This window comes from Brachyistius frenatus, unplaced genomic scaffold, assembly GCF_029030835.1.
Source record: "Brachyistius frenatus isolate BFR_SWC_R1_liver_20210118 unplaced genomic scaffold, ASM2903083v1 Contig_20, whole genome shotgun sequence".
Classification (NCBI taxonomy): domain Eukaryota; kingdom Metazoa; phylum Chordata; class Actinopteri; family Embiotocidae; genus Brachyistius; species Brachyistius frenatus.
This window is the reverse complement of record NW_027210619.1, coordinates 1,831,317-1,858,313: the sequence shown is the minus strand read 5'-3', so window position 1 is coordinate 1,858,313 and position 26,997 is coordinate 1,831,317. Positions and strand designations below refer to the sequence as shown.

At 42.2% G+C, this 26,997-nt stretch overlaps 2 protein-coding genes across 6 annotated transcripts; both read right to left on the bottom strand.

Moving 5' to 3' along the window:
- Positions 1-1,123: 1,123 nt before the first annotated feature.
- On the bottom strand, positions 1,124-6,875 carry prpf31 (PRP31 pre-mRNA processing factor 31 homolog (yeast)). The gene is made up of 14 exons (XM_069695832.1): positions 6,715-6,875; positions 5,214-5,429; positions 5,058-5,118; positions 4,756-4,839; positions 4,568-4,665; positions 3,907-4,013; positions 3,589-3,758; positions 3,329-3,486; positions 3,145-3,234; positions 2,708-2,835; positions 2,308-2,380; positions 1,642-1,770; positions 1,437-1,535; positions 1,124-1,352 (listed from the first exon to the last, which is right to left on the bottom strand). The coding sequence occupies exons 2-14, from the start codon at positions 5,427-5,429 to the stop codon at positions 1,239-1,241; spliced, it is 1,527 nt and encodes a 508-aa protein (XP_069551933.1). The 5' UTR covers positions 6,715-6,875; the 3' UTR covers positions 1,124-1,238.
- A 148-nt stretch (positions 6,876-7,023) lies between these two features.
- Positions 7,024-26,987, bottom strand: lmtk3 (lemur tyrosine kinase 3). Of its 5 annotated transcripts, XM_069695785.1 has the most exons (18): positions 26,460-26,987; positions 23,962-24,110; positions 23,473-23,620; positions 22,757-22,810; positions 22,350-22,423; positions 22,025-22,143; positions 20,764-20,851; positions 19,689-19,837; positions 19,465-19,549; positions 19,209-19,330; positions 17,905-18,054; positions 11,509-17,803; positions 11,259-11,422; positions 10,934-11,067; positions 10,149-10,483; positions 9,979-10,063; positions 8,689-8,746; positions 8,359-8,488 (listed from the first exon to the last, which is right to left on the bottom strand). In XM_069695785.1, exons 1-18 carry the CDS (start codon positions 26,548-26,550, stop codon positions 8,452-8,454), a joined length of 8,337 nt encoding a protein of 2,778 aa, XP_069551886.1. In that variant the 5' UTR covers positions 26,551-26,987; the 3' UTR covers positions 8,359-8,451. The 5 variants fall into 5 exon arrangements, with proteins under 5 accessions (XP_069551883.1, XP_069551885.1, XP_069551887.1 ...); XM_069695782.1 differs by lacking the exon at positions 8,689-8,746 and having other exon boundaries at positions 7,024-8,488; positions 26,460-26,986; XM_069695784.1 differs by lacking the exon at positions 8,689-8,746 and having other exon boundaries at positions 7,024-8,488; positions 23,977-24,110; positions 26,460-26,986.
- Between the last annotated feature and the right edge of the window lie 10 nt (positions 26,988-26,997).

The window sequence follows — 26,997 nt, the reverse complement described above, 5'->3', positions numbered from 1 at the left end:
GTAAAATAAATCTTTAAAAAAATAGGGTTCGAGACATTACTACTGCTGTTTGATTCTTACATTGTTCAATTCTTATCCTCCTTGATGCAAAAAGGCCACGCTGAGCGTAGTGAATGTACCTATACCTACGTCACCTCTTAATTACTCACAAAATACACAAGTAGCATTAGATAATAAATCTACTTCCCACCTCTTAGTTAAGATTTTATTTTACTTTGTTGATGTTACTTCATCTTAAAATCCACTGTTCAATTTACCACCTGATATTTAAGTGAAAACCCTATACAGTGAATGTGCACTGACAAAACTGTTTACATGTAGAGTTTAAACATAGAAATCCTAAAATTCTGGTGGTCGATTTAACTTGTGGGTCGAGTGGGAAAATGTCTCGTCCGCTGTGGTTGTTCATGTGCTACCCTGAAGAACAAGAGTTAATCTGCTGTGTGGGACAGATGTCAGTTTGGGTGTTAAAACAGAATCTGATTTTTTCCATTTAAGCAACCATGAAAACTTCTGATCTGTGCTGCAGAAACATTCATGTTATGTGTGATTAGTTTTCAGGCTCTTTTTTTGGGGGGAGGGGGCAGGGAGGGAAAATGGGAGGAGGGGGTGAGGATGTGAAAATGAAAATGCAGCAAAACAAAGTTTGGAAAGATTTGCCTTTTATAGATTCTATTTTTTTGGGCTTTTAAAGGTTTTCAGAAAGGGACATTCAGTTGAGAAAATGCTAAAATGTGAATTTTAAAACGTATTTACAATTTTTTTCTCATCACAGTTCTGCATGGGAGATGTCATAAAATGGGGTTAAAACAGGATTGTAAAATTTCAATAAATACTTTTAAGAAATTACACTTGAGTGTGTGAAGTCCTGTCATTCCTACATGGGAATATGGATTCACTTTGTTTAGCTTGGCTTTAATTTGGTAAATTGATATATACAGTATATATACAGTCAACCTCAAGAAAATTAAAGTTCGGATGTGCTAAGGTTCTTGTAGCCATCACTTAACCGGCTTGAAACAAACGTTAATCCACAACAATACTTTCTTATTAAAAATGACTAGAAGCTGGAATCTTCACATATTTTATTAAAATGGAGAAATCGAGCCCAAAAAGTAATAACAATATAGGATGAAGCACTATGTGAGACAAAATTTTAAAATATATCACTTTACAATGTTGAGTGCAACTGTCCATGTGCAGGCTAAGTGAGCGTGAGCGTGTGTGTGTTCGTGTGTTCACATCTTGGCTTCCTTCTTGACTTTGAGGAACTCTGCCATGTTGGAGAAATATTTCTGGTTGGCTTCAGCCACCTTCTTCTCCGCAGCCTGCGGGTTCACGATCTCCAGCCCCTGCAGATGACAGTGAGCTCAAATGAACCTGTGTGGCGTTCAGCGGATTCTAAACATGAATTTATTTTTTTTATTTTTTTTTACCTGGAGAGGAGTGAAGGCTACACTGGAGCTGGTTCCTGAGGAGCGATCTCTGACTGTGGACTTTCCTCCGTACGTCATGCTCTGTTTCTGCAACGTCCTCTGTTGAGTAAAAAAAAATAAAACAAAGTGCAGAGACATCAGAGATCAGGAAAAAAATACCTCAGCAGCAGGCGGTGGAATGAAAAGGGGCTTTGAGTGCGTTTACCTGCAATGATTTGGAGATCCTGGCCTTGGTGGCCTCGTTGACCTGAGCCTGCCTGACTCGGCCACTGCCGCTCTTCCCCAGCTGACCCAGACTGAAGCCCAGATCCTCCTGATAGGCGTCATCCTCAATCTGCAATGCCATGACAGAAATGAGCTCGGAGCCGTACTGCTTCAGCCCCTCTTCTCAAAAACACGCATAATATAGAATAATAAACGATATAAAACCAGTGCACTCAAATCAATCACACAACCAAAATAAAGCAAATATTCCAACATCATGACCTCTGTGATTGTTTACTATTTTAGTCGACTGTAGTAATCACATGTCCAAATAATCTTGTATAATAAACTCTGCAGTGTTTCATATAAAAATGAAATGTAAATGACACTCAAACTGGTCAAAAAAATCAAGAACAAAAACAACAACAATATGGTCTACAAATTAAATCATGAATTTATTAGGTTACTATCACATTTTTGTCAAGATTTCCCAGCTGTATATAGCCAACAACAACTACTAATGTAAACAATTAACATGACGTGGACCCAACATGGATTACTGAACAGCTCGGGGGACTTTTTTTGGAGCACTCAAGATTACGGCACGGTGACGACACTGGATTACAAATAAATAAAGCTTAAAACAGCAGAGAAAATATGTACTGACCTCTGCGAAGGTCATCCTGTTGGCATGTTTCCTGATCTCAGTCAGCCCAAGACGCTCCTTCATCTTTCGATACCTTCAGGAAAAAAAAAAAAAAAGATTTGCATTTTGGTTATGCTGCATATATATTTATAATTGATGTTGGTTTTCAAAACTTGGGCGATGCGAGTTATACAAGCTGGTTTTTGTCATGCTGATCCGTCGTATCCTTTGTTCTGTTGCTGCTGAACATTTCATTTCGTTCAGGAAGTGAATGTTGATCAGTTTAACCTCAGTAACGTCCTCCTATATTATTTTGGATTTCCTTCACATGAAAGGCTCCATTAATCATTCATTTCTCCATACTGCACTCCTCTCTCTTCTTCATCAGTGGCCTGTTTTAAGTGGCTGCCAGACTGCGTACCTCCTTCCTCCTCTCTTCTTCCTCTGTCCGTCCAGCGGGGCTGGCAGTGGTTTGACCTGCTTCACTGGTGGAGGCTCCTGCCATTTGTCAAACTTCCTCTCTATCTCTTCTTTTAGATCATAGCCAACCTGAAAAAAGTGACAGAAAGGTTTCAGCCTGAAGAGACAGAAATAAACTCCATTGCTCCAGTTTTGCTGCATGCAAACACACATGCATGTAAATATTCATAAAAAGACAAACTGAGTTTATGTTGACAGACCAGGGAAATAATCATGTTTTTTTTAATGTATCCATTAGTTTTGTAATAAATATAGTTGTAAAATTTAATGCAGTAGTTGCAGTAAATTTTATAGTTAATTGATCTTCCATACATGAAAATGATGTAAAGAAAGAAGTAGAGGATTTAATGTCCATTAATGTGCTTGTGAGACAGTTACCTTGCCGTCTGAACTCTCATGGAAACTGTCTACTCGGGAAGCCAGAGTACATTTTGCAGACACCAGACGTGCCGCCTTCCTTCTGAGGTCCTGAAGGGAAAAACAGGGCAGAGAGCCGTCAGCTGAAAGGCTTCAGTGACGAGTTAAATGCATTCGCATCGTTTGTGCGGGTTTATTTACTGACAGGTGGGAGTGACTGCACGACATCGCAGTGGTAGATGAAGCCGGTGTGAGGAAGCAGGGTGGTGCTGCTGAAGCCAGACAGGGTTCTCCTCTGAGCTCCCAGCAGCATCAGGTTACAGGCCGGCATCTTGGAGAGGTTCGTGAGGCCGCCGGCGATACCTGCGGCCGGCGAGAGACAAACGGAGCGCCAACAACATTATGAGCACAAACTTCTCTACACTCGAACATGCGAGTGCAGCGAGGTCCTGATCTTTCTCTCACCCATGATCTTTGCAGCCGTCGATGCGCCAACAATGACGGACAGGTTTGGGGCAATGAATGACATTCTGGATTCCACATACTCGTATATCCCGTGTTTGGACTGGTTCAGCTCGAGGGCCATGTCGCAGGCCTCCTCCAGCTGCTTCAGTTCATCCTCACTCAGCTGCGACCTAAAGTCAAACAAACAAACAAAACACTTTCGATGCAAAGTTTGCAATCAAGACAATGTTCTAAGTATTGGTTGGTATTAAAACAGTTGGGATGTTGACCTTTATTTAATATGGCAGGGTAACATAAAGTAACACAGGTAAGCCTCACCCCTGTGTGGTCGAGGCTGTGACGCTGACAACCATAATAGTGGCGTTGGTGAGGATTTGCTGCAGTGTTTCATTGGTTTTGCATTTCTCCAGATTGTTTCCCAGTTCCTAAGTAGAAAATTGAGACAAAAAAACATGATGTTCAACCTACATGCCACAAAATACTAGACAATATTTTTTAAATGTGTTGAATAAAATACAAATATTAGCCTGACAGAGTATATATGACCATCATTTGCAAGAAATGTAGCAGCAGTGAGGTTTTATATTATTAATCTGGGGTTGTATCCCCACATACTGTCAGCACTGAGGCTGTTTTGTTTTTTTCCACATGACACTTCATCCACCTACATACATGTGCATCAACATTTAAATTCTAAAATATAATATTGTAGTGTCAAATTTATTTGCGTCATTTGGATTTATTTGTAAACTTTCATATAAATTATAAACTGAAAAACAAACTCTTCAAGATCCTCTCCTGGCATCGATTAAACATCTAAAAAAAAATCTGCTCTGTTCATAAAAATTACAAATGTATTAGTTTTTAACAAAGAAAAAGATTCCCCTAATAATAAGTGGCTTAGATCTAACTCCACACCTGTCTTCATTAAGGTTGTGCAAACATAAATATGCAAAGCTATATAATTATGTCAACTCACCTTGACTGTGCGAATGTAATCCAAAGAATCTGGCACCAGAGACTCTAACTCTGGAAACCTCTTGGAGTATTTGTCTCTCGTAAACTTGTGAATGATATCTGAAAAGAAGTCAAAAAGACAACTCCGGGTTATACAGAAGCGAGCTGAACCTTCCATTATGTTTTAACACAGAGGAACCGCCAACTCACTGAGCTCATTGTCGATCTCTACCGTGAGGTTATTGGCTGCCACAATCAGTCTGTATTCTGGGTCGGATTCAACTGGGCCCGAGACTGAAAGGAAATGGAAAAAAAAAAAAAAAATAAAATAAAAAAAAACATAATCAGGCCAAATTTATTGATTTACAATTCTATTCATTAACACTGAACTTCAATTAAATGTTGTGAGGAACTTCTAAACCATAACACAAATTGTCACGTTTGCAGTATAAAAGACAAATAAGGGAATGACAAACTGCTACTGAAGAGGATCCTAAATTGATCGCACTCACCCTCCGAATTCTTGCGCTGCTTCCCTATATACACTGAAATTTTGTCCATGATCTCTGAAAACTGTAAACACACAACACGGTTACACGGGGATCGCCACATCAGACATATTATTGCAAATATCAACCCGTGTAAAGCTCTTGCATGATCCAACTCACCTGTTTGCTATTGCGGAGCTTGGCGATGGATGCGACACTTTCAGCTTTACTGTAGTCCACCTCCATTTCCTCTGGGATGTCTTCCAGCCCTCCCCCTGTCTTTCCATGGGTCGCCTCCCCATCGCTGTCCCCCTCGTCTTCTTCTGGGTACAGTCCTTCCTCCCCCTCATCTCCGGCCTCCTCCAGGTCAGCCAGGAGCTCGTCTGCCAGAGACATCTGAAATCGACGGTGAACAGTCAGTTATGTCATAAGATAAAGCAACTCGGATCAAATTCCAAAATAAATCCTTCCTGGAGTTTTGAAGGTGAAATGTTGTGCATGTAGTTTTAGTTCTTCTAATATAATATCTACCAAAGGACTGCGTGTCGTCTGACAAAGCACCAAAAAAAAAACCGGAAATGCTGTCTTCATCTAAAATTAAGTAAGAGTTTCTTTTCTTGCTGTTCTAGCTGAGTAACATGAGAGTTACTAGGTATAAATATTACAAATAATTGGCTGCCAGAAACCACGACTGTCCCATATTTAAGGTGACTTTCAGGAGTTTATTTTAATCTTCCCAGTGGCATAAAAAAAAAAAAAAAACAGGCCGTCCCAGGTGACTAATCTCTCTGTTGGCTTTCAGGCAGACTCAAATGTTAAAAGTTTATAATGATTCATGTAAAATCTTTTACAGGCTTTTGGGGGGGGCTCCTGCCATGATAAACAGCATCTACACACCGTTTAGTGCAACTCCTGATTTCCCCAAATCTCTACAACAAAGGTGACGAGTGCGAAGAAAGCGTCACACTTACAGAGCCACTTTGGAAAAATTGGAAAATATTTAAAAAAAACACAAAAGGTCAGTAACAAATAAGAAAACACCTCTACATAAGAGAGGGAGTCCCCAATAACAAGAAGCAAGTCAACACCTGAAATTAAAAAAGAAAATTACAGATACTGAATGTGCAGCTACAGTATATCGATGTTATATATATATATATATATATATATATATATATATATATATATATATATATAGAGCCACAGTACACTCATTAACGCCCGGTTGAAATAAACAGGAATTGTCCTTTAATATTACATGTAAACATCAAAGCACAGCGGTGTCCAGTACACAACTTTCAGTGAGGTGAGACTCAAATATACTCAAACCATCATCATCATCATCATCATCATCATCATCATCACTCACTCTGTATAAATGTTATTTTTCTTTTGTACTGCTCACTAAATTAAGATTTCTGGAAACAAATCACGTGTTCCCATTTAGGAGGTATTTAGAAAAGAAAAATAGTTGGAATACTTTCGGTGTTTCGTGACGGTGTTTAGCCTCTCAAACAACATTTGGAAATGTGACATATTACAATGAATGGGAAAGAGAAAAGCTCTAGTGCATCTTCTGAAGGAAACGTGCGTCAGTGGCTGTGCTAATTTGCAGCTAGCTCGCGTTAAGGAAACGTTGGTTGGACGCCACTCAAGAGATTTCTAAGTAACGTTAACTTACCTCAAAAGATCAAAATTGCAGCCGAGTAAAAGAAACAAAACAAAAGCGTCTTATGGCAGCTGAAGGTCCTCATGTACGGAGGCAAACCGTTTTCTTGTACGCGGTTTCCCTCGTCTGTTTATGGTTTAAGCCCTGCAGTCGCGTTTTGTCGCAGATTAAATACGCAAGAGCTTCGCAAGACCTTCTGGGAAATGGTGTCAATACACCACACGGGTCTTTCACGCGAGAGTTGAAACGATTTTCGTGGTTATGAATACAGGTTTATGAAATAAAACAGTGCGATTTATTGTCATGACACATTTCAAGTAATAGGTTCACATTTTGTAGTTTTTATTTCCCCTTGTTTATACAGTACCCCTTGAAAACCATTCTTTAAACAATACAAGTTGAAACCAACATTTAAACAGACTAAACAAATGGACTAATTGGACCTCGACTGCGTAATGGACTCTTATTAGTAGAAAATGGGATAACTTAACAGATACACAAACAAATGGTCTTATTTACTCATGAAATGCTTTGATTTTTCATGCTAAGCTACATTAACTGTCAGTAAACAAGATAGAGGAATGACAAGACAGTTAAAAATTCCTAGACATGAGAAAATAATGAAACATTACAGGACATAGACCCATACAGATTGGCATATATTAACAAGTAAAATTATACAAAATACTTTTTTTTTTTTTTTTTTTTTAGCAATTAAGACGTTTGGGAAAATATTTTTGATTTATTTGTTATGAAGATCTTAAGAGAAGGTATAACCTAGATGCATTCTGTCCCAAACAAATTATAGCTAAGTTCATATAGGTTAATTGCACCAAAGCAAATAAATAGGTAAATTAATAAACAGGTAAATAAATAAATAAAATATTGCATGTAATTAACTTTACATAAATAAATAAATAAAATAATATAATAAATATATAAATTAATAGAAATACAGAAATACAAGTTTTGCAGAAATAAAAGTAGAAAGAAACATAGCGTGTTTCATTTTTCGTGCAGTCTAAGAATACATCTAAAAGTAAACAGCTCTAAAATGATATTGTTTACACTTGTAATATGATATTTGTACAAATGCTAAGGAGCATTCTCAAATACAGGAGTCAAGCAATTTCTGTTTCAAACTGCTGCCTACAAGAACAACTGACTGACTGCAATGAAAAACTTCTTTAATAAAGAGAGCACTGTAATCCAAACGTTTACATAGACAGATGAATGACTAAAGAAAGTGCATTCCCCGCACACCCGAGGAATAATACAACAGAATGAAGCAGAAAAAGAGAAGCTGGTACACAGCAAGACTCCCACTGCATAGCTGTCAAATCTGTTTCCGATTTTACAAAGCTCCAGGTTCCTCTTCTCCTAGCATATGCTGCCTTTTCCAAAGACTTTTGTAGCCAAAGGCTAAGAATAAACTCTGTAAACAGTGGCAGGCAGGAGCTCAACAACCCCTGTCATACAAAATCCTGTCGCTGGTAAAACCTGGAATGTGTCCAGCTTTTAGAACCGGAGTCTCGCTCTTTCAGTTGCCTTTTCAATAAAAAAATATCCTCTGGGTGAATGGCTGGTTGTCGGGTTAATTCACTGGCCAGTCCAAGAGGGTTCGGCTCTAAAGGTTCCCATGAAGACGTGTAACATCACACCAAGTGAGGGTCGTTGGCAGGGCTGACCGTGAAGCGGGATGAAGTCACTGGATTGGCCCCCACAGGCGACCTTGGTTTGATTGATAGATCATCTTTCCTTCTTGATTCTTTTGCTTTTGATGGCCCTGGACAAGAAAAACAAAATCAAGCACCAATACAACTGTCTTAATAATAAAAACATCAACATCAGGACCACAGATGGGTTACTGAACCCTTTGGGCCCTGAGACTCTGTTTGAAGTTAAAAGGAAACTCAATGTCTGTTTAAAGGTGCAGTGGAGTACAACTGCGTACTTGTATGTGTGCGGCCTTTTACATGTCTGTACCTCGGAGAAATGTTGTCTCGTAATCCATCCATGACTGCGACACGTGACTTTAATGCTACTGTGATACACAGTAAAACATTAGAGCCAGACCAAACACAGGCCAGAAAATAAAACTCATCATTTCTGTCTATTAATACAACCACACTGAAGCAAGACAGTTTTAGTTAAAAATAACTCAAAGGGAACACAGCATCTTCTCTCCGAGATTTGAAGTCTCAACTCCAAAGGCTACGAGAGATCATGAAAGTATCTAATTTTGGTGTTTCTATGTGCAAATTCTGAGCCCTGACTTTCATTACTCTGTGAAAAGAGGTGATGAGTGTGTGAGATGGAGAGCGGAAGTCAAGAGAGCAACTGAAAATGTGTTGGTGAACACAGCTTAGGCTTGCATTGTTGAGCGCGGGATTAATGTCCCCGCTCAGTTCCACATGTCACAGTGTCGAGGGGGATAATTATAGAAGATTAATTCTGGCTGTATTTTTGGAGAGGAGGTGGTTGAACTGAAGGTTTTCCTCTCCAGTGGGTGGGGGATGAGCTGGTGGCTGTCAGATTTCATTACGTCATTCTGCAGGTACAACTGATCCTCCGTGAATTAAAACAAACAGACTGCAGACTGATTATCTGTATAGTCTAACAAGTCTAAGAGTCAACAGTTGTGCTAGCGGCTCTATGCTGCACTTCCGCAGTGCTTTGAGCTGAATGCCAACGTGAGCATGCTGACATCCTGATGTGAAGCAGTCTAATGTTTACTGTGTTCACCATCTTAGTTTAGCATGGTAGCATGCTAACATATGAGCTAATTAGTACCAAACAAAAAGTACAGCTGATGATGAGTGTCAGTTTTATAATTATTTGGTCATAAACCAAAGTACTTTACCTGATATTGGGGGTGGGCGATATGGCCGTAAAATAATCACAGTATTTCAGAGTATTGCTGCAATATTCTTGATGACATGACAAATTAATGAAAAAATATCTGATATTAATTTCAAAAACACACAATTGTAACAGAATAAGTGTTATTTATTTACATGTGAGCATAAACGTAACAGGTCAAATGTTACGTTTATGTTGACACAATCTATTCATGTTGTCAGCATGAATGTTTTTGTTTAGTTTTCAGTAAAAACTAAACAAACATGATCCCTCTGTTTTTTTAGTTTGAACTTGAAGTTGTGGTTTAACCTGTAGGACAATATGCTCATTCCTGAAGCCCTCCCAATGGCAAGACTAAAAATTACATTCCTAATTCTGCGTCTCGTCATGATTGTAAGATGTTTATGAACTCACCACGCAAATCCAACTTGGTGCTTTTGACAGATACGCCTGCTGGACTTGTGGGAGCTGAAGAGCTCAGCTCATTGGTTGGAGTTTCCTGTGACAATGAAAGCGACAGTCAGGCCTCCTTTTCACTCTAACATGCTTTCTCATAAACCAGTTACGGAATAACTGGGAAATACCTGATCAAAAAGATAGATTGTGACATCATCAAAAAAGGACACATTCCTTCCTCTGTCCCTCTCTCTGTCCATCGGCTCCTTAGGTGATTTGAGAACACTCCTCAGCCCGACACGTTTGTCCATGTCCGTTTCTGTGACAACAATCACCCTCCGGGAGCTTTCGTCCTCCTGCTCGTCCTCCTCCTCATCGTCGGGGTCACTCCCTGACGACAGACCTCTTCGTCTTCCTATCCGATTTCCGATGGGCCCGTCCCCAAATCCGCCTTTACCCGTTGGGGTAAGGGGAAGAGTCAGCGCAAGAGGAGGGAGGGCGAGAGACAGGCGAGCTAGCTTCGCTGTGAAAGTGAGAGCAGACAGGAGACGTTAGATAATAGGAATACCTGACAATAGCGTCCTCTCTTTCACCTGACTGAAAGAAAAAATAATTTTTAGAACTCAGCTTTCTGTATTTGTTTACCTATTTTCTCAAGCAGAAAACTTTCTCAAAAGCAGACCACTGTGCAAATTAAATAAGTTATTGATATCCATTGTTTTTTTTCCTCTATTTATTTTTCCTTTTGTCTTTAGACTAAATATATACACAATATAATCATATATATGCATCACAGTAGTTTATTTGTGTGTATTAAACAGTTTAATGGCAGCTGGGAGGAAGGACTTCCCGTAAAGTTTCCCCACTTTTTCCTCCGGGAAACACAAATCAAAGATTTACCATCCATGTTCGTCTATCAGACATATCTATTTCATCTCACACATTAAGATAAATATTATCAACATGAAGGTACCTTTCATTGCCTGGTTCACGACAGGTTGAGGTGTCGTGACTTCAGGTTGTTCAATCACAGTGAGTGGCTCAGATTTAGTTTTATCAGACTCTGTGAGAGCCTGAATGCTGGTGGCAGCGTCCTGATCCTCTTGGCTAAAACAACAAAGAAAAATAGATATTGTCTCATTTGCAATTGGTGATATCTAGACTTGTTGATAGTTTTTGTCTTATTTGCATTGAAAGCATTGAAAAATGGCCTTCAAACAAATACAAACACAACTTGTCTTTCCAGGAATTTTAAACAAAGTTATCCAGGATCAGATTTTAAAGGTCAGCCTCCATACCTCTCATCCTCTCTTTGTTCTTTCATGGTGACCAGCTCACTGCTGCTCTCCCTGACTTGTTCCCCCCAGGGCCGGAGCATAACAGTGTCTTTGACGGTTTCCCCCCAAAGCAAATTTGTTTTCACATTTTCACTGAGGGAGAACTGCAGCCTCTCTTCACACACCTTAGGCAACAACAAAAAAAAGGTGAATACACTGAAACAGCTCACATAAGGAGCACTAAAAGCAAAGCACAATAAACCATGCTCACCTGCATCATAAGACCGTTCTTAGTTGTCATCTTGGAAAGAGATCCCTGGTCCTTGATGTCAGATGTTTGGCCTGGTGATCTCCGTCCGTTATCCCTCTCTTCTTTCGGTGACAGGTTGTCTTGGGAATCCAGGATGATGGCTTGTACAGATTCCACCAGATCATCAGAGTCATCAGAGATCCGGTCCTCATTTAAATCCATCCTAGTGCCCTCAAGAGTAGAGGAGTCACGCATCTCGTCCCCTACATCACTATCACCACCACTGCTGCCTTTCTGATCAGGTATTTTCTTAAAAGACTCCAGGAGCTCCAGGTTCCCCAAGAAAAGGTCCCCCAGAGCTTCCTCCTCATCCCCTGATATGCAGCACAGTTGTTCCAGTTTTTCAAAATCCTCCAGTGGCTCCTCATCCAAATCTTTCCATTCAGAAATCAGCAGTTCTGGCAGACTGTTCAGGGGATCTTGGGGTGCGGACGGCATTGCGGGTGATGTTTTCTGGGACAAGTTATTATGATCATCTTGACTGTTGATGTAGGATGTAAGGCTGCTTTCATCGTTAAGTGTTATATGCACAGAGGGCAGCTTCAGGTTGGCTGAGATCCCTTTACACTGAGTTGTAGCAGATGGAAATTCTTGCAGAAGTGGCTCTGGGACATCCGTGTTGTTAGTTGGGGAAATGTACGGCTCTGTGTTGTGTGCTGGGGAAATATATGGCTCTGTCTCAGACCTCGCAATAAAATCTTCCAGATTAATGTGACTAATAAAGTCCTCTGTCTCTATAACAGAGGGTGGTGGACTGGGAAAAGAGTCATCTAAACTCTCCAGTTTATCATCCTGCACATCAAGGTCTATGCTGGGTGGAGGACTTGGAAAATCTACAGAGCTGAAATTGTCTACCTGTGGATATGACTGATCTATCTCCTCCTGTGCATCAAGGTCACTGGGATTGGAAGGAAGGGGAATGTCTCTGTAATCCTCCTCGACTTTCACAATGCTTACTCTTTCTTCTATGTATTGTCGAGCAAGCCACGGTCTGATTTCAGCCTCTGAATCGAGGCCCGATTCATCATTTTCCAGCTCTGAAAAGTTCACGTGAGGCGCTTCAGTGATGCAAATAGATATATTAGAGCTACTATTTTCCAAAGTGTGGCTGAAGCAGTTCTCTAAATTAGAACTTTCCTCTTTGTCAGCATGTACAGCTGATGTTTGCTCCTCCCTCTGGATGTTGCAGAGTTGATTCTGAGGCGATCTGTTAAAATTTAGATTCTCCTCCACCTCTGTGGAGTCTAGCCGACCTTCTCTGTCCCTGACTTCGTCTGTGTAGGAAGAAATCTGCCTCTGTCCTTGCTCCAAGCTCTCCTCCTCTGGGATTTCTATATTCTCTACTTCAACATCTGAGACTTCTCCTTGGGTGACTTCCTTAAAATTGTCCCTCATTTCCCGCAGGTTCTCGATGTTTTCCTCTTGTTGTATGTCTGTTGCAGTCTGTTGGGCAGCAGTATCTTTCCACATTTTTTTGCCTATTAGTCCTTGTGTTTCATTGTTCCAGATTTCTTCACAGCCCTCCAAGACAGCAGGGTGAGGTTCACTTCCAGCAAGTTCATCGTTTTCTTCCGTCTCCCAGTACTCCTGACCCACAACAAGCCTCTCTCCCACTTCCCATGCCTTGTTACCGAACCCGGAGAAAAATTCAGATCTCAGCTCGATTCCTCGGCAACTCTTCTCCGGAGAGGCCCACTGGTTGTTTTCATCCGGCCACAAGCGCAAGTCCCTTGACTGTGAAAGACGGTGGCAGTCAAACTCACCCCTAACTCCCCCAGAGCCTGGTCTTTCTTCATCCTCCTCTAGAGCGCTCCATAAATTTTTAGTTGTCACATCCAGCCCCTCACAAAAGTTGTTATCCACATTGTTAGAAGAGTCCATCCTGCTTGCTGTTCCCCTAAGGGGAGACTTTTCCTTCATGGCGTTACTCAGCTCTGCAGCAATATGCTGCAGCTCTGTCTCTGTTGTAACCTTCTTGTCCTCTCTGCCATCTGAGCAGTGGAGGTTTCTCAGGCCCAGCTCGTCTAGACCTGGCCTCTCTCCACATCTCTGAGGCTCCTCGGCATCCCAAGGACACATCAGACCACTCCCTTTATCATCAACAGGTTTCCAATCCTCATTTGGCAGGGTTTCATTTCTATGTATGGCATCATTGCTTTGAATGTCACACACTTTTGATAATATGGGTTCTGCGTTATCAACTTGGGATGGCGTGACGGATCCCACCGTTTCATTTCCAGATTTCAGGGATTTCAGTGCAGTGCGATCACTATCTGTCTCTGTGTAATCTTTGTTGCTTGGTCTAAACATGCAATCCTTTGACTGGCTGCCAGATACAGACTTAATCAAACTATTTGTCTCAGCAGGGCCCTTGGAATGTAGATTTAAGTTGCTCTCTGCAGACTCCCGGTATTTGCAATCTGTTATCTGAGAAGCAATGAAATCTGTGTAGTGGCTGTCTATCACATACCCACCGCTGTGTGAGAGCCCTTTCAGTGGCTCATCATCTAATTTTGAAAACAGCTTATCAATTAAGTCAACACAGTCCTTGGTCTGGGGATCGTCACACAGAAGTGCTGACTTTTTGCTCTCGCAGGAGAAAATGCCAGAATCGTCTCTGTGCGTGGACTCCAGCCCTTTGTTTAAAACATCTTTGTCATTACCTACATGTGAGATGTCATTTTCATTTTGATAGAGTACACCCTTCTCTTCACAAATCTCAGTAGTCCTCACTTCTTCAGTTTCTGTTTTGTTATCTGAGATGTGCGTACTGTTTCTTAAAGGGCTCTTTTCTCCCATGTCTCCCTCCTCCTCGGTCTTCTCCTCTATCCCTGTCAGTATTCCCCGATCACCTCCTCGACCGCTGCCTGGCCTGGAGGCGATAAGTCCATCACTGCTCCTCCTGTTCATCCCGTCACCCTCCCAGTCACTGTCTGAGAAATAGGCCGAGTCTCGATGTGGCGTTTCATTTCCCAGCGCCCGCCACGTGCCGCTACCCGTTCCTCCTCCCCCTACTCCTGTCCATGAGTCACTAGGTGTGAGGCAGTCGGCTGAGCTGGAAGTCATAGGTGACAGGACAGAGTCAGTGGGGGTGATGAGTGAGACATCAGAAGATGGGTCCCAGTCTGGAGTGGTTGGAATGGCTCCAGGAGTGGGCGTCTCTTGGGCAATATGACAGTGTTTTTCTTCACCACTGTCATTGTGCTGAAACAAATTTTCTCTTGTGTCTTCAAAGCTTTCATTATCACGAGAACCCACATTTTTAGAGCTTTCCAAATCCGCTGTTTTCTCAGGGTCATGTGACGTGGTATCAGCCCTTCCCCGTGTTTGATCTACTCTCTCAGGGCTGCGGGCCTGTCGGCCATCTTTCATAATCTCACCATTGCCTATAACAGCAGCCTTTTCAGTGTCATTTGTAAAGAGTGATTTGTTCTCACGCAGTATCACAGTGCCGGACTCTTTAACGCTCTCAGTGGATTCAGGAGGAGAATGTTCTGACAGATGTGTTTGCTCTCCTCTGGCAGGTAAGGCAGGGCCATCCGAACACTCGTCCTCTTCTTTCTGACATGCAAGAGTTTGGTTATGAAGTAAACCATTTTTGGGCATGATTTCTGAAAACACAAACTCACCAGACTGGCAGTTGTCAGCATCGTTTCCTTGGTTTTCTACGTTGAGAGGCTGTTTATTTGATCCTATGTGAAGAATTGGGATCTCCGGTCTCATTGAAACTTTTATCTCGCTCTTCTTTGCACGCTTGGTGACTTGGGCGTAGATGGCCTCAGTTTGCATATCATCTTTGCTTTTGTTGGACGCTCGTATGGAGCTCTCTGACTGAAATGTGATGGTCTGAGCTGAGTTAGGGTCAATGCATATGGACTCATACTCAGGGGACAGTGGAGTAGGGGAGTAAGATGAATCTGTGTCCTTCTTGTTTGCTGCAGCATTTTGTCTCGCTATGATTTCAGTCAGAAAGGTCTCTGCTGACTGGATCTCCTTCAAGAACTCCTCCCTGGTCATTTCCGGTCTCCGTGACTCCTTCTCATTTGTAAGCATTTCAGACTCTTGTTTCTCAACGGTGATCTCAGACAAGAGAGAGCGAGATCTCCGTATACCTTTCGAGTAGGCTTCCTCTGCCTCTGTGTATGATGGGAGGCCGGGAGCGCAGACATAGGGTCGTAACCTGGATCCTGCAGGATAGAGGTATTGTACTGAATCACTTTCTGATCCTCTTTCTATATCAGCCTCCATCCTTCCTGTGTCGATCTCTGTAAGAAAAAGATCCCTCTGGAATGATTCTTTAGTATTCGTGTTGTCCTCCTCAGCTCTGGTCCCGTCGATATGTTTCTCCGGTCCCCACGAGTGTCCTCCTGAACCCAGCTCTGTGATCAGAGACTGAGAGCGGCGCATCCCTCTGTTGGGCAGCACAAAGTTCCCCCATCTCTCTCCATCTCTTCTCTCTTCCTTCTCCCATGAAGCCTCTGACTTGGACTCATTTGACTCCGTCACACTTGATATCTCTGTCAAAAACAGATGCATGGGGGATTTCTTGGCTGCAGCAACGCGTTCAGCCTGAAGTTCGGCGTCTTCCTTCCAAATGGCAGGCAGGATAGTGTCAAGACGTGACTGAGTCCTTTTCATTCCCCTGGAGAAGAGGTCTGAAGCGCCTGGGTCTGCGTCTTCAGATAGACTTGAGTGAGTGACAGTCGTCCCACCATCAGGCCTTTGAGGGGACATGAAAGGAGAGTCGTCCTCGTCTGAGTAGGTGGGACTCGATGAAGACTGTCCGTCGATCTGGGGGTTTGTGGGTTGAGGTCGGGGTAGATTTCGATAAATAGGGCGCAGAGGGTTTTCTCGACGAACAGGAGAGTCAAAGTCTTTTACACGTGAAGGCTCCTTGGAGGCGTGCAGTGATGCTGCATGCCTGGCGTCACTCTCTCTATCGGACAAGTCACAGGATAGCGGGTCTCTGTTGGATCTCTGCATCTGTGGCTTACTATATCTCAAGTAAGCCTCAGCTGAGTTATAGCTGGGGCAATTTCTTTGAGGTTTGGAGTGGGGAGGCAGAGGGGGAGGACACATCTGAGGAGGCTGAGGGTAAATTGGATGGCTTGATGGGGGAAGGGAGGGGGAGAGGGACGGGGAGGGGGGCAGAGTCTGACGGGACCGATGGAGCCCGAGGTGATCGAAGGTAGAAGGTGGGCAGGTGTGATGGGGATCAGTCTCAATTTTTCCACTGATGGTGTAGTGAGGCAGTCCTCTGTATCCGAGTGGAGGTGCGGGCAGGGGGCGCGAGTAAAGGTGGCTGGCTGATGACATGGACATAGAGCGAGGCTTCGGAGGAAGGACTGGGGCTTGAGAGCTTGTGGACAACTTCCTGTCTGCCTCACTGCTCTTTTTCTTCTCCACTTCATCATCGTCACCTAAATCGACCACTGAGAAGTCAGTCACTCTGCTCGAAGTGTCTCTGAATTCAGCAACACCGGTGTTGGGCATTTGGATTTGAACATCGCTCGATCGGACCGTCTGGAGGCCCTTTCCACATTTGTCAGAGGAAAAATAAGGGACTCTGTCTTTTCCCAGCATTCCACTGCGGATCTCTATGAGCTCCATGTCTCCGGGGCAAATCGAATCAGAGCAGAAAGACGACTGTGCCTTCCCTTTTAGGGTTGGCGACTTGTCTTGGGGAGTGTGCTCTTCTAGTCTGATGTAGTACTCGCTGGCGAGAGAGGGGCTACGGGCGCTTATCACTGGTACCACAGTGGGAGTGTCCAAAGACTGTCTGTGGTTATTGTTCACAGTTGGGATTGGCTGAGGAGGAGGAAGAGGCTTGTAGCCTCGTCTGGCATGAGCCTTCTCCCAGAAATACTCAAAGTTCAACCCTTTGCTGGTTTCAGTGACAGTCAGGATGTCATCGAGTTCAGACGAGGACGGGGTGATACAGTTCCCCACAGGGTCCAGTAGGGGGTAGGAGTTGTCTCTGTCTTCCCTGCCATAGTCCCTTTCCCTTTGCCGCTCGTTTGCTGCAGTCTGAAAAGCAGGTGGTCGGAGTAAGTCCCAGCGTCTTTCAAATGACTCCTCGCTCTCCCCTCTCCTTCCTCTGCCCTCCTCATACTCCTCATCCTCTTCATCTTCTTCCCCGACACTCCCCCTGGCCATTCCTCGCTCAGCAGCCAGGAGGGAAGAGAGGAGGAGGAATATCTCAGCTACTGAAGGGCGTTGTGATGGAGGTAGCCAGCAGGACTGCATGATCTCATACCTGCAGGCAAGAGAGCAAAAACAAGAGGACATAAGTTTGGAAAGACAGTTATCAACATAATCATCACATCTACACATTGCAATAAGTGGATAAATACTGACCAGTAGTCTGCATGGGAGAGTTTAAGTCTGGGCTGGGCCAGTGTTATCTGTCTCTCCCTAATGACAAAGGTCAGCACCTCTTCATCACTCAAGTGTCTGTGGGGCTGAGAGCCGAACTCGAACAGCTCCCATATCACCACCCCCAAAGACCTGGACGGAAAAAGAAAGAGTTGAAATGGTGAGAGACTAGTCTTCAAGCACGTCTTAGTTTTTTTGTTACATAATGCTTTCACAGCAAACCTTGTGTAGACAGAGCTTTGACTCCTAGGCAGACGAGACATTTTTAGAAAAAAAGATCTATGAGTTATGTGAGCTGATTTATTATATAAATAAAGGGGAAATGTGTTTGGAGAGGATATGAGGTAATAAATACAGTTTTTCTCTGCTACGTGTTTCGTTGCCAGAATGTTTTCTTGTTGGTTTAAAAGCGGAGGTTGTAATATCAGAGCCTGAGGGTTTACTCTTATTTCTTCAGCCCTCCCACAGGTATTACTGCCTGCTCAGGTATTACTCCCTCAGGTAAGACTGCTGAAAAACTGAACTGGACTCCTCGACTCAGCTTCAGCCAAAGTGAAATCACATTGATCTTTAGGATTTGTGCTGAGTGGTTATGTAGTATTTATGTTAAAGCTGCCTTTGTGCCTTCAGTTTTACGAGAGGAGTGGAATATCTTTACATTTTGAGCCAAAATCATGTTCCAACTGAGACTCTTAGCATAAATAGCATTTCAGACTATTTTCACACAGCATACTTTTGATATTTTTGGTCCAAAGTTTCAATGCATTAATTCTTAAATACATAAATTGCCTTGCCATTAAAAGAAATACATATTCGTGAACCAAGAAATCTGCAATCAGCTACAGTTGCTTTGTGTCTGAGCTGGTTATTGACGAACTTTTGGTTTAAAGGTCAAATAATTTACATTTTCCTGGTGTTTTAGTTGTAGTCTTGATATCCATAAGAAGATATGTATCGTTTTAAGTAACGAAAAACACATCAATATAGTTTTACATCTCCTCTTTCAAGCTTCTCTTGACTAATAACAGGCTGTTTTGTGTCTTTGTCTTTAAGGTGCATTAATATCTCTCTTCTGATTGGCTGGCTATTTTCTGAGGGACTGGTGCCCAGGCCAATCACAGTTTTTTTGGGGTTTTTTTTTGGTCTTGTAAAGAGCTTCACAACTGATTGACTGCTCAATTTTTCTTCCAAATAAAAGATTAGACAGTGGTCCATGCTGAAGGGGGACGTATTACATGAGTGTAAATTTGTGACATCACAAATTTAAGGAGATAGCGAGAACATACCACACGTTGCTGGTCTTGGTTTGGTCAGTAACAATGACAGATCCTCTGTACTCCTCCAGCAGCTCAGGAGCAATCCAGCGCAGTGGGATCCATAGTTTGTCTGGAGTCAGGTAATAGTCCTCCTTCACAAAGACATGCAACAAGAATTATTATGGATCCTAAAATCAAAAATATGAGATGAAAATCTGGTAGCAAACATGTATAGATTATGGATTTATGTTAGGGTTTATTTTAACACAAGCATAGATCCACGTACCTTATAATGGTTGTGTGAGAGGCCATAGTCGCCTATCCTGACAGTGAGGTCTGAGGTAAGGAGGCAGTTTCTTAAAGCCAGATCACTGCAAGGAGAAAACAAAACCCTGTTTGCCACACTGATCAGAAGCACTCACTTTTGTTTAATCTGGTTTTGTTGAAAGATAAGAGTCTCGCTTGAAGACAATCTTACTGTTAACAGGACACGTGAGCATCATCACTGACCTGTGGATGTAGTTGTTTTCATGAAGATGCAGCAGACCCGAGGTGATCTCAAAAGCCATTCTCTGAAGAGTCAAGAGGTCCCGGGTCGGCAGGTCGGGCGTCATCCCATCAGACTTGCGCTGGGCTCGCAGATACCTCTTCAGGTCACCCTAAGTTGTATATCACAACAATAATGCTAATAGTATATGGACCCAGGTGAAAGAGGACAAGTTAGAGCCATTTTGGCCATAAGACGGTGTGCTTGTTCCCTTCTCCTATAAAACAGAGACAAAACCTGCAGCAGCACTGTGTGGGCTGAAGGAATATTTGTGACTTCTGCAGTAAATACATCCCTTTTCAGTTGTTTTCCATCACAGAGCCTCAAAGCAGCAGGGGAATTGGTAATGAGCTGGCAGCCTTTGTATTAGTCATTTGTGCTCCATGCAGGAAGGGCAAGGAAATAAAATGAGGACAATATAAGAGGATGACAAATATCTGTGAGAAAAGGACAACAGGAGACTTTATCAAGCAGGGTAATAGCAGTCTAAAAAGACTCCAGTGTTGTTTGGGTTTTCTCACTGCGTTGCTGTAAATGATTTGCTTTTGTTTTGTTTGGCCTCAGAGTCCACACATAAGGCTTTCTTAATCAGTCAGTGATTAAGGCAGCTGAGAGGAGGAATACAAACTGATTGTTTTGATGCAAAGCAGATTTAAGTGACACTGGAACATTTATATTTCTAATAACGCATAGCTCCTGTATCAAATGATCTGCAGCGCTGCTCTCATCAAATGCTATTAAAAGAAGATCTCATGAAACATTTCTGTTGCAACTAAACGACAATTAAATAACTAGGGTGGAACATAACATCTTGCATGGCAATGAACAGCATTTCTCAGTAATAAAAGATGAAATGTATAGGAACATTTTAAAAGCAACATGAAATGACTAATCAAGCTTCAAATAATCTTAAAGAAAAAAAAAACACGACAGAACTAAAAAGTAAACAAAAGTATACTAATGATTTTTAGAGTAACGTGACACACCCCTCTACCCCCTTCATGTTCAGCTTTGTCCTATTTTACAATTTGTACATACCAGTTGACAGAACTCCATAACCAGGAGGAAGGGGATGCTCTCACTGCACTGCCCCAAACACTGAAGAATGTTGGGATGTTTAAGGCTCCTAATGGGAGAAACAGAAACCAGAGACAGGACAGTTTGATTTTATACCAATAAAGCTAATTAGAAATAGACAGAGACAGAGAGAGAGACAGACAGACAGACAGACAGACAGACAGATAGATAGATAGATAGATAGATAGATAGATAGATAGATAGATAGATAGATAGATAGATAGATAGATAGATAGATAGATAGATAGATAGATAGATAGATAGATAGATAGATAGATAGATAGATAGATAGATAGATAGATAGATAGATAGATAGATAGATAGATAGATAGATAGATAGATAGATAGATAGATAGATAGATAGATAGATAGATAGATGACAGGGCTGAGAATATAGAGCGATCACACAACCAGTTGAAGGTTTGTACCTCAGCAGGAGCAGAGGAAACAGGCGACATAAACAGCATGTGAATGTAAGTGAAAATGACTCCTTGTGGGTGAATGTTTGTATTTTTGTTTGTGTTGTGTGTGTGTGTGTGTGTGTGTGTGTGTGTGTGTGTGTGTGTGTGTGTGTGTGTGTGTGTGTGTGTGTGTGTGTGTGTGTGTGTGTGTGTGTTTGAAGAGAGAGGACAGCCAAAATTCTACTTTGTTTCCATCTTCTTAGATGCAGTAATTCTTCTTCTGCAGTAATATTAGCAATCTGAATGCTGCTCTACATAAATGCTGCATTAAAGTATAATTCAAACAACTTACTGTTTGTTGATTTCATCAATAATTAAAGTGAGACAGCATAATTTGTATGCAGGCATTACAAATCTTTCTCTTCTAAATAAAAAAAAATAAAAAAAATTAATGTACAATATTGTCAGCCACTATGTTGACATATTTTACATTATTACAAATGGATTTCACTAGCGTGTCTACTACAATGACTCAACTACCACAACACATAGTGTTATGAGCCATTTCTTAAATATTTATAATATCCCTTTAAATCCTAAACAGTGGGACTTAAAGGGAGCTACTGTGGGCAAACCTTAGCTAATCACTCACTCAGAGTCACTCACTTGGAAGATTTATCTATACTTATACTATAATCTACTATAATCTATAGCTGTCATTATTCCATATTGGCCACCTGTGGCTGCAGTGGTTACTGCTTGGCCAAAGTTACATATTGAGGACCCAAAATGTTGACTTGAGTTTCATCAGTTTCTCCCACCTGTATGGCTCAGATTCAGCCAAGAACTTCCTCTGCTCCAGAGGGCTGGCACTGACTCGCAGCTCCTTCACCACCGCCTGAGAGGAGCTGCAGTCACACAGCACTTCAGCCAGGATCACCTAGAAGACATCGATTGTAAATAACATGGAGGAGCACCAGGGAAAGGAAACTGGCACAAAAAGAACTCCTGTATTTTGAGTTAGGACTTGTGATCTGGTTGGTACCCCGTATTAAGTAGAGTAGAGGATGGAAAAGACAGAACAATAATGTGGTTCATATTTCACATGAACACAAAAGGACTGAATGTGACAGGTGATCATCCTACCTTTCCAAACCAGCCATTTCCTATCTCCTGAAGATAGTTTAAAGTGTGTCTTTTGAAGCACTGAGATTTTGAATCTGTAAGAGAGGGGAAAAAAAGACCAGGGTCACACAGGTGTCAACATTTGATGTTCTTTATCATACAAGCTCTCTTAAATATCAGCTTTGAAAACTGGTACACCGAAAAAACGGCATGTAGACTGCTGCAACACAGCAATGTCTGCAGTACATAAACATCAAAACATTCCAGATCCCCTTCAGACATGTTTATGGCATATAAGTAATCATATAAAAATATAAAGACATAAAAATAACTGGAAAACCCAGAATCAAACACAATCAAAGTATGGTTCACTTCAAAAGTTTAACTTTTGTCTGCCACTTCACAAAAAAAAAAAAAATCCATTCTACCTGTATTTTTCCAATGTCTTTTGGTTTGTCTTGCTGTGTAGTTGAAATGTGAAACTGCAATGATTTGTAAATAATCGATTAGTTGACTGACACAAATGAATCTGCAACTACTTTAGTAATTGTTCAATTGCTTCAACTGCTTTCCAGGCAAAAAACCTTTGGTGCAGCTTCTCAAATGTGATCATAATAATTTGAACATTGTTAGGTTTGGGACCACTGATCAAACAAAATTACATTTGATGATGCCACTGGTTATAGGAAAACTGTGATTGCCATTTTTAACCTTTTTCCTGATGTTTTTATTGAATGTTAATCAATAATAAAATACTCATTTAGCTGCTGCCTTAGTGCAAGGAGGGTTTCATGGTTCCACATCACAGTTGCGATAATTCACTCTCATATGATCATGTCTTAAACTAAAGAGAAACAATTCTCCTTTGGCAGGTTTTGTCACAAATCTGCCAAAGTCTGTACTGTGCTAACACAGTACAGAGCCCTGATGCAGTGTTTTCTCAGTTTCCACTTCACTGATGTTCAGTAGGGAGTCCAGAGCTACGGGTTGTGCACTCAGTTTGAGACCTTTAATGGATCCACATGAGTGATTCCGCCAATGGACCCTGAGTGAGTTTAGTGCAGGACACTATTTTATTTTCAGTTTGAGGGATTTGAAGCTATGCTAGCATGAGAGAACATGAGAGCTGCTTCAGGTTTGTTACCTCCTCCATCGTGCAGGGCGGGACAGTTGGGCCGGTCTCTGACTGGCAGGGTGTAGACCTCAGGGAGGGAGGGACATGATGACAGGCTGTCCTCCTGGATGGGACTGGAGCCTCCAGAGCACTCCTCCCCGTCTGTATTGTCAAACTCCTGGTTGCACAGAAAAATCACAATACTGGTACAATTATGGATGTAAAATAAAATGCAGTCTTTAATTTAATAATAAAGTGGGGTTTAGCAGGAACTACAAAGGGTAGACATTGAGAAAGTGACCATTCAAAACAAATAATAGTTGAACAAAACACTGTCAGGTCAAAAGATGAGGGCTGAGTCAGTAATAGACTGAGAGATGACCATTTATATTCCAGTTTACATTCCCATAACAAATCCCTGCACAGTTTATCAAGTTGGGCTCATATAACAAACATACATACATGCACAACATGTGTGACAAAACAAAGAAAGCAGAGAGAGGTGAATAAATCTCTTACATGTTGAAGACTTACATTGAACCCCACTCCTCCTCTCTTACAGCACAGGCAGGTGAGGAGCAGCAGAACAAAAGAGACAAGCCCCGAGCAAGAGATGAGGATGACGACGTAGGGTGGAGGAGAGAGGGAAGCAGCCCTGGACTGAGAAACTGAGAGGGGAAAGACAGGAAGAAAATACAAGGGAGGAAAGATTTAATGCAGACATTCATGGTATTTGTGCTTTACAAGGGGGGCACTGGTAGGTGTGAGTCAGTGAGAAGGAACAAAGAGACTTCACTGAATCAGAAAAGTGTAAAATCTTGTTACAGTGGTGTTTTGTTTAGAGGAAAACCATTGGAGTGTTTTCTTAGCGGCAGGTTTGGGACACAGTGGAGAACCCCAATGGACAGTTTGCATCAGGGATTTAGGGGGAAAAAAGCAGGAAAACAAACTAAGCTCAAGATAACAAAAAAAAATTGTCTTAATCAGTAAAGGAAAATAGAGACTGGAATTAAAGTTTGAAACTGGGAGAGTATACCATTCCAGTAAGGACAAAAGCATGGGGAAAGGGGAAATATCAGAAATGGCATTGCACTCAGGAGACACAGTTAAGAAGCAGGGGAGGGGTGGCTGGAGTTGTCATTTAGGTAAAAAAGGAGCGCTAATTGGGAAGGGATTGGTAATTGGAAAAGAATTACTCAAATCAGGAAGGTTTACTACTCAGGTGACAGAGGGAGGGATCGGGACATTTGATATTTGTACCTCAATGTAGTCGATTGTGGACAGTGAACCATCTGTAGAAAAGAAAAGGGGCAGGGCAGTGTGGTTAAATACCCTTCAGGTATTGTTTATAGGTTCCATTTAAATTCTTCAGCCAAAACATGATAAGAGAAAGGAACAATGACACCTTGAAAGAGTCAAGAGGGTGTCCAACTCCTGCTGAACGTAGTGAGGGACTTGCTTATTAAATATAAACATGAATACTTAAACTATATCTGGTGAATAAATGACTGAGTCTCTTGTAAACAAAACCACATTTGAAGATAACATTGGCAGGTTAGCAAATTTCACCCACAGTAGTTAACACTACAAAGTACTACACTACAATCTCAAATAACTATGAACAAAAGAAATTATGAAAATCCTCCATGAAAAAGATTGAAAAGGGAAAAAACAGGGGTTATATAAACATTGATATTGAAGCTATACCTAGAAAACAAATGATTGTTTTTAAAGTCTGTGCTGTCTCAAAATAGCTCAGCTTCACTCTTTGTCCCTCATTCAAATCCCAAAATACATTCCTTCACAAGGTCATGATATTGTAAACACCGCATACATAAATTTTAAAGTATACTTAATAATTTAGCAGCTTGATACATTTTGTAGACACATGATCAAGATTCTACAAAATAATCGGGGAAATGTAGTGACTTTCGTGTTCGTGAGATGAACCTGTGACTTCTCTTTTTACTCGTCTTTTTGTTTCATTTTTGTGCGCACAGAAAGTTGCGACATAAACAGAGCAAGGTTCACTCTGTTTCAAACCAGCAGCCTGAGAAAAGGTAAGTGAAAGATGTGCTCAGAATGTGAATCCACCTTTGTATCAAAGTGCGGGCTGGTGAATGGCCCAGTGTTTTGCTAATAAAAGAAAATTGGCACACTGGATTCCTATAAATGATAGATAATCGGTCCAAATGAGGTCCAGCTCATGAAACAGAGAGATATATAGTTGATCGTAATTGTTGATCTTCACACCTTTAAAACAGGGGCACCATGTGGCCCTCTCTGGCAGTGTAATCCCTCTAAACACGCAGCACAAACTCCAATCCTGACGCACAATTCCTGAGCAGTGCTATTCTTTCATCTTTCCCTAGACAGATGTCCAGACAGACACTGCATATAAATAGGAACCTAACACAGGGCCTTTTCCACCAGCCTCAGTGCCAACAGCTCTTATCAAAACAATACACCACAACACAATGACTGCACACATTACACAAACACAACACTCTGCCAGCTCTTTGGGGGGGTGGGGGGGGGAGGGAAAGAAGGCATATTCAGACGGAGAAAAACAAAGATGCCAGCAGTGGTTAATAGGCTAAATAATCTCTGGTGCCAAGCGGAGGCTATTTATAGACTAAACATCTCGCACTGACCGACGATTTTAGCCCGCTATTCACCCACTGCATGTTGTTTTTAAAAGCCATCGATGTGAGGCCCGGAGATCGAAACACCCCCCCAAATATTTCCATCCCTGCATGCAAATATGGTACCCTACCCATCACCCAATCAGGCTCGCTCCTGTTTTGATTAAGGCAGCCATGTACTGCAATAATAACTCGCATTATGTTTCAGTCCAGCCGGCTGATAATACACAATTCACCCCAATGTGCAGAGGCCTTTTCATAACTGACTACACCCCCTCCCACCCGCACCCCAACCCCCCTCTCTCTCTCCTCCTTTCTCCAGCATCACTGACAGGTTTCCAACACCCCCCTCGATCCCCCGACTCCGCTCACCTTCCCTCTGCGGTGCTCCGAGGGCTCTCTCCGGGCTGAAGTACGACATGATCCCCGCCAGCGCTACCATCACCCAGCAGTGGGGCCGCATCGTCGCCGCGTCGGGAGCAACAACACCATCCGAACGACGCTGCCGACTGTCGGTGTCGGTGTCCTCCTCTCTCCCGTCCCCCCGCCACGGTCTGTGCCGTCTCCGGGATCACGCTGTCGCTGTCTCCCCCCTCCGCTTCTCTCCTCCAAATAATAAAGAGCGTCTCCTTGCCTTCCTTGTTGTGCTCTCTCCCTCCTCCTCCTTCTCCACCACCTCCCCCCTCCTGCTCTAATCCGCAATTAAACACGGTGTGTGAGATGCTCTATTGTGCATCCTCAGCCCACCGCTCTGTCCACATACATGACTGCTCCGTGTGTGTGAAGCACCGCCGAAAACAACCAGCCGCTGTTTCTCCCCTAATATTTATATATTTCCTTATCCTCGTTATCTCACAGAGTGTGTTGGAGGTTGTCTGTGTTTTTCTGCTCCAGCCTCCAGCCCACGTCA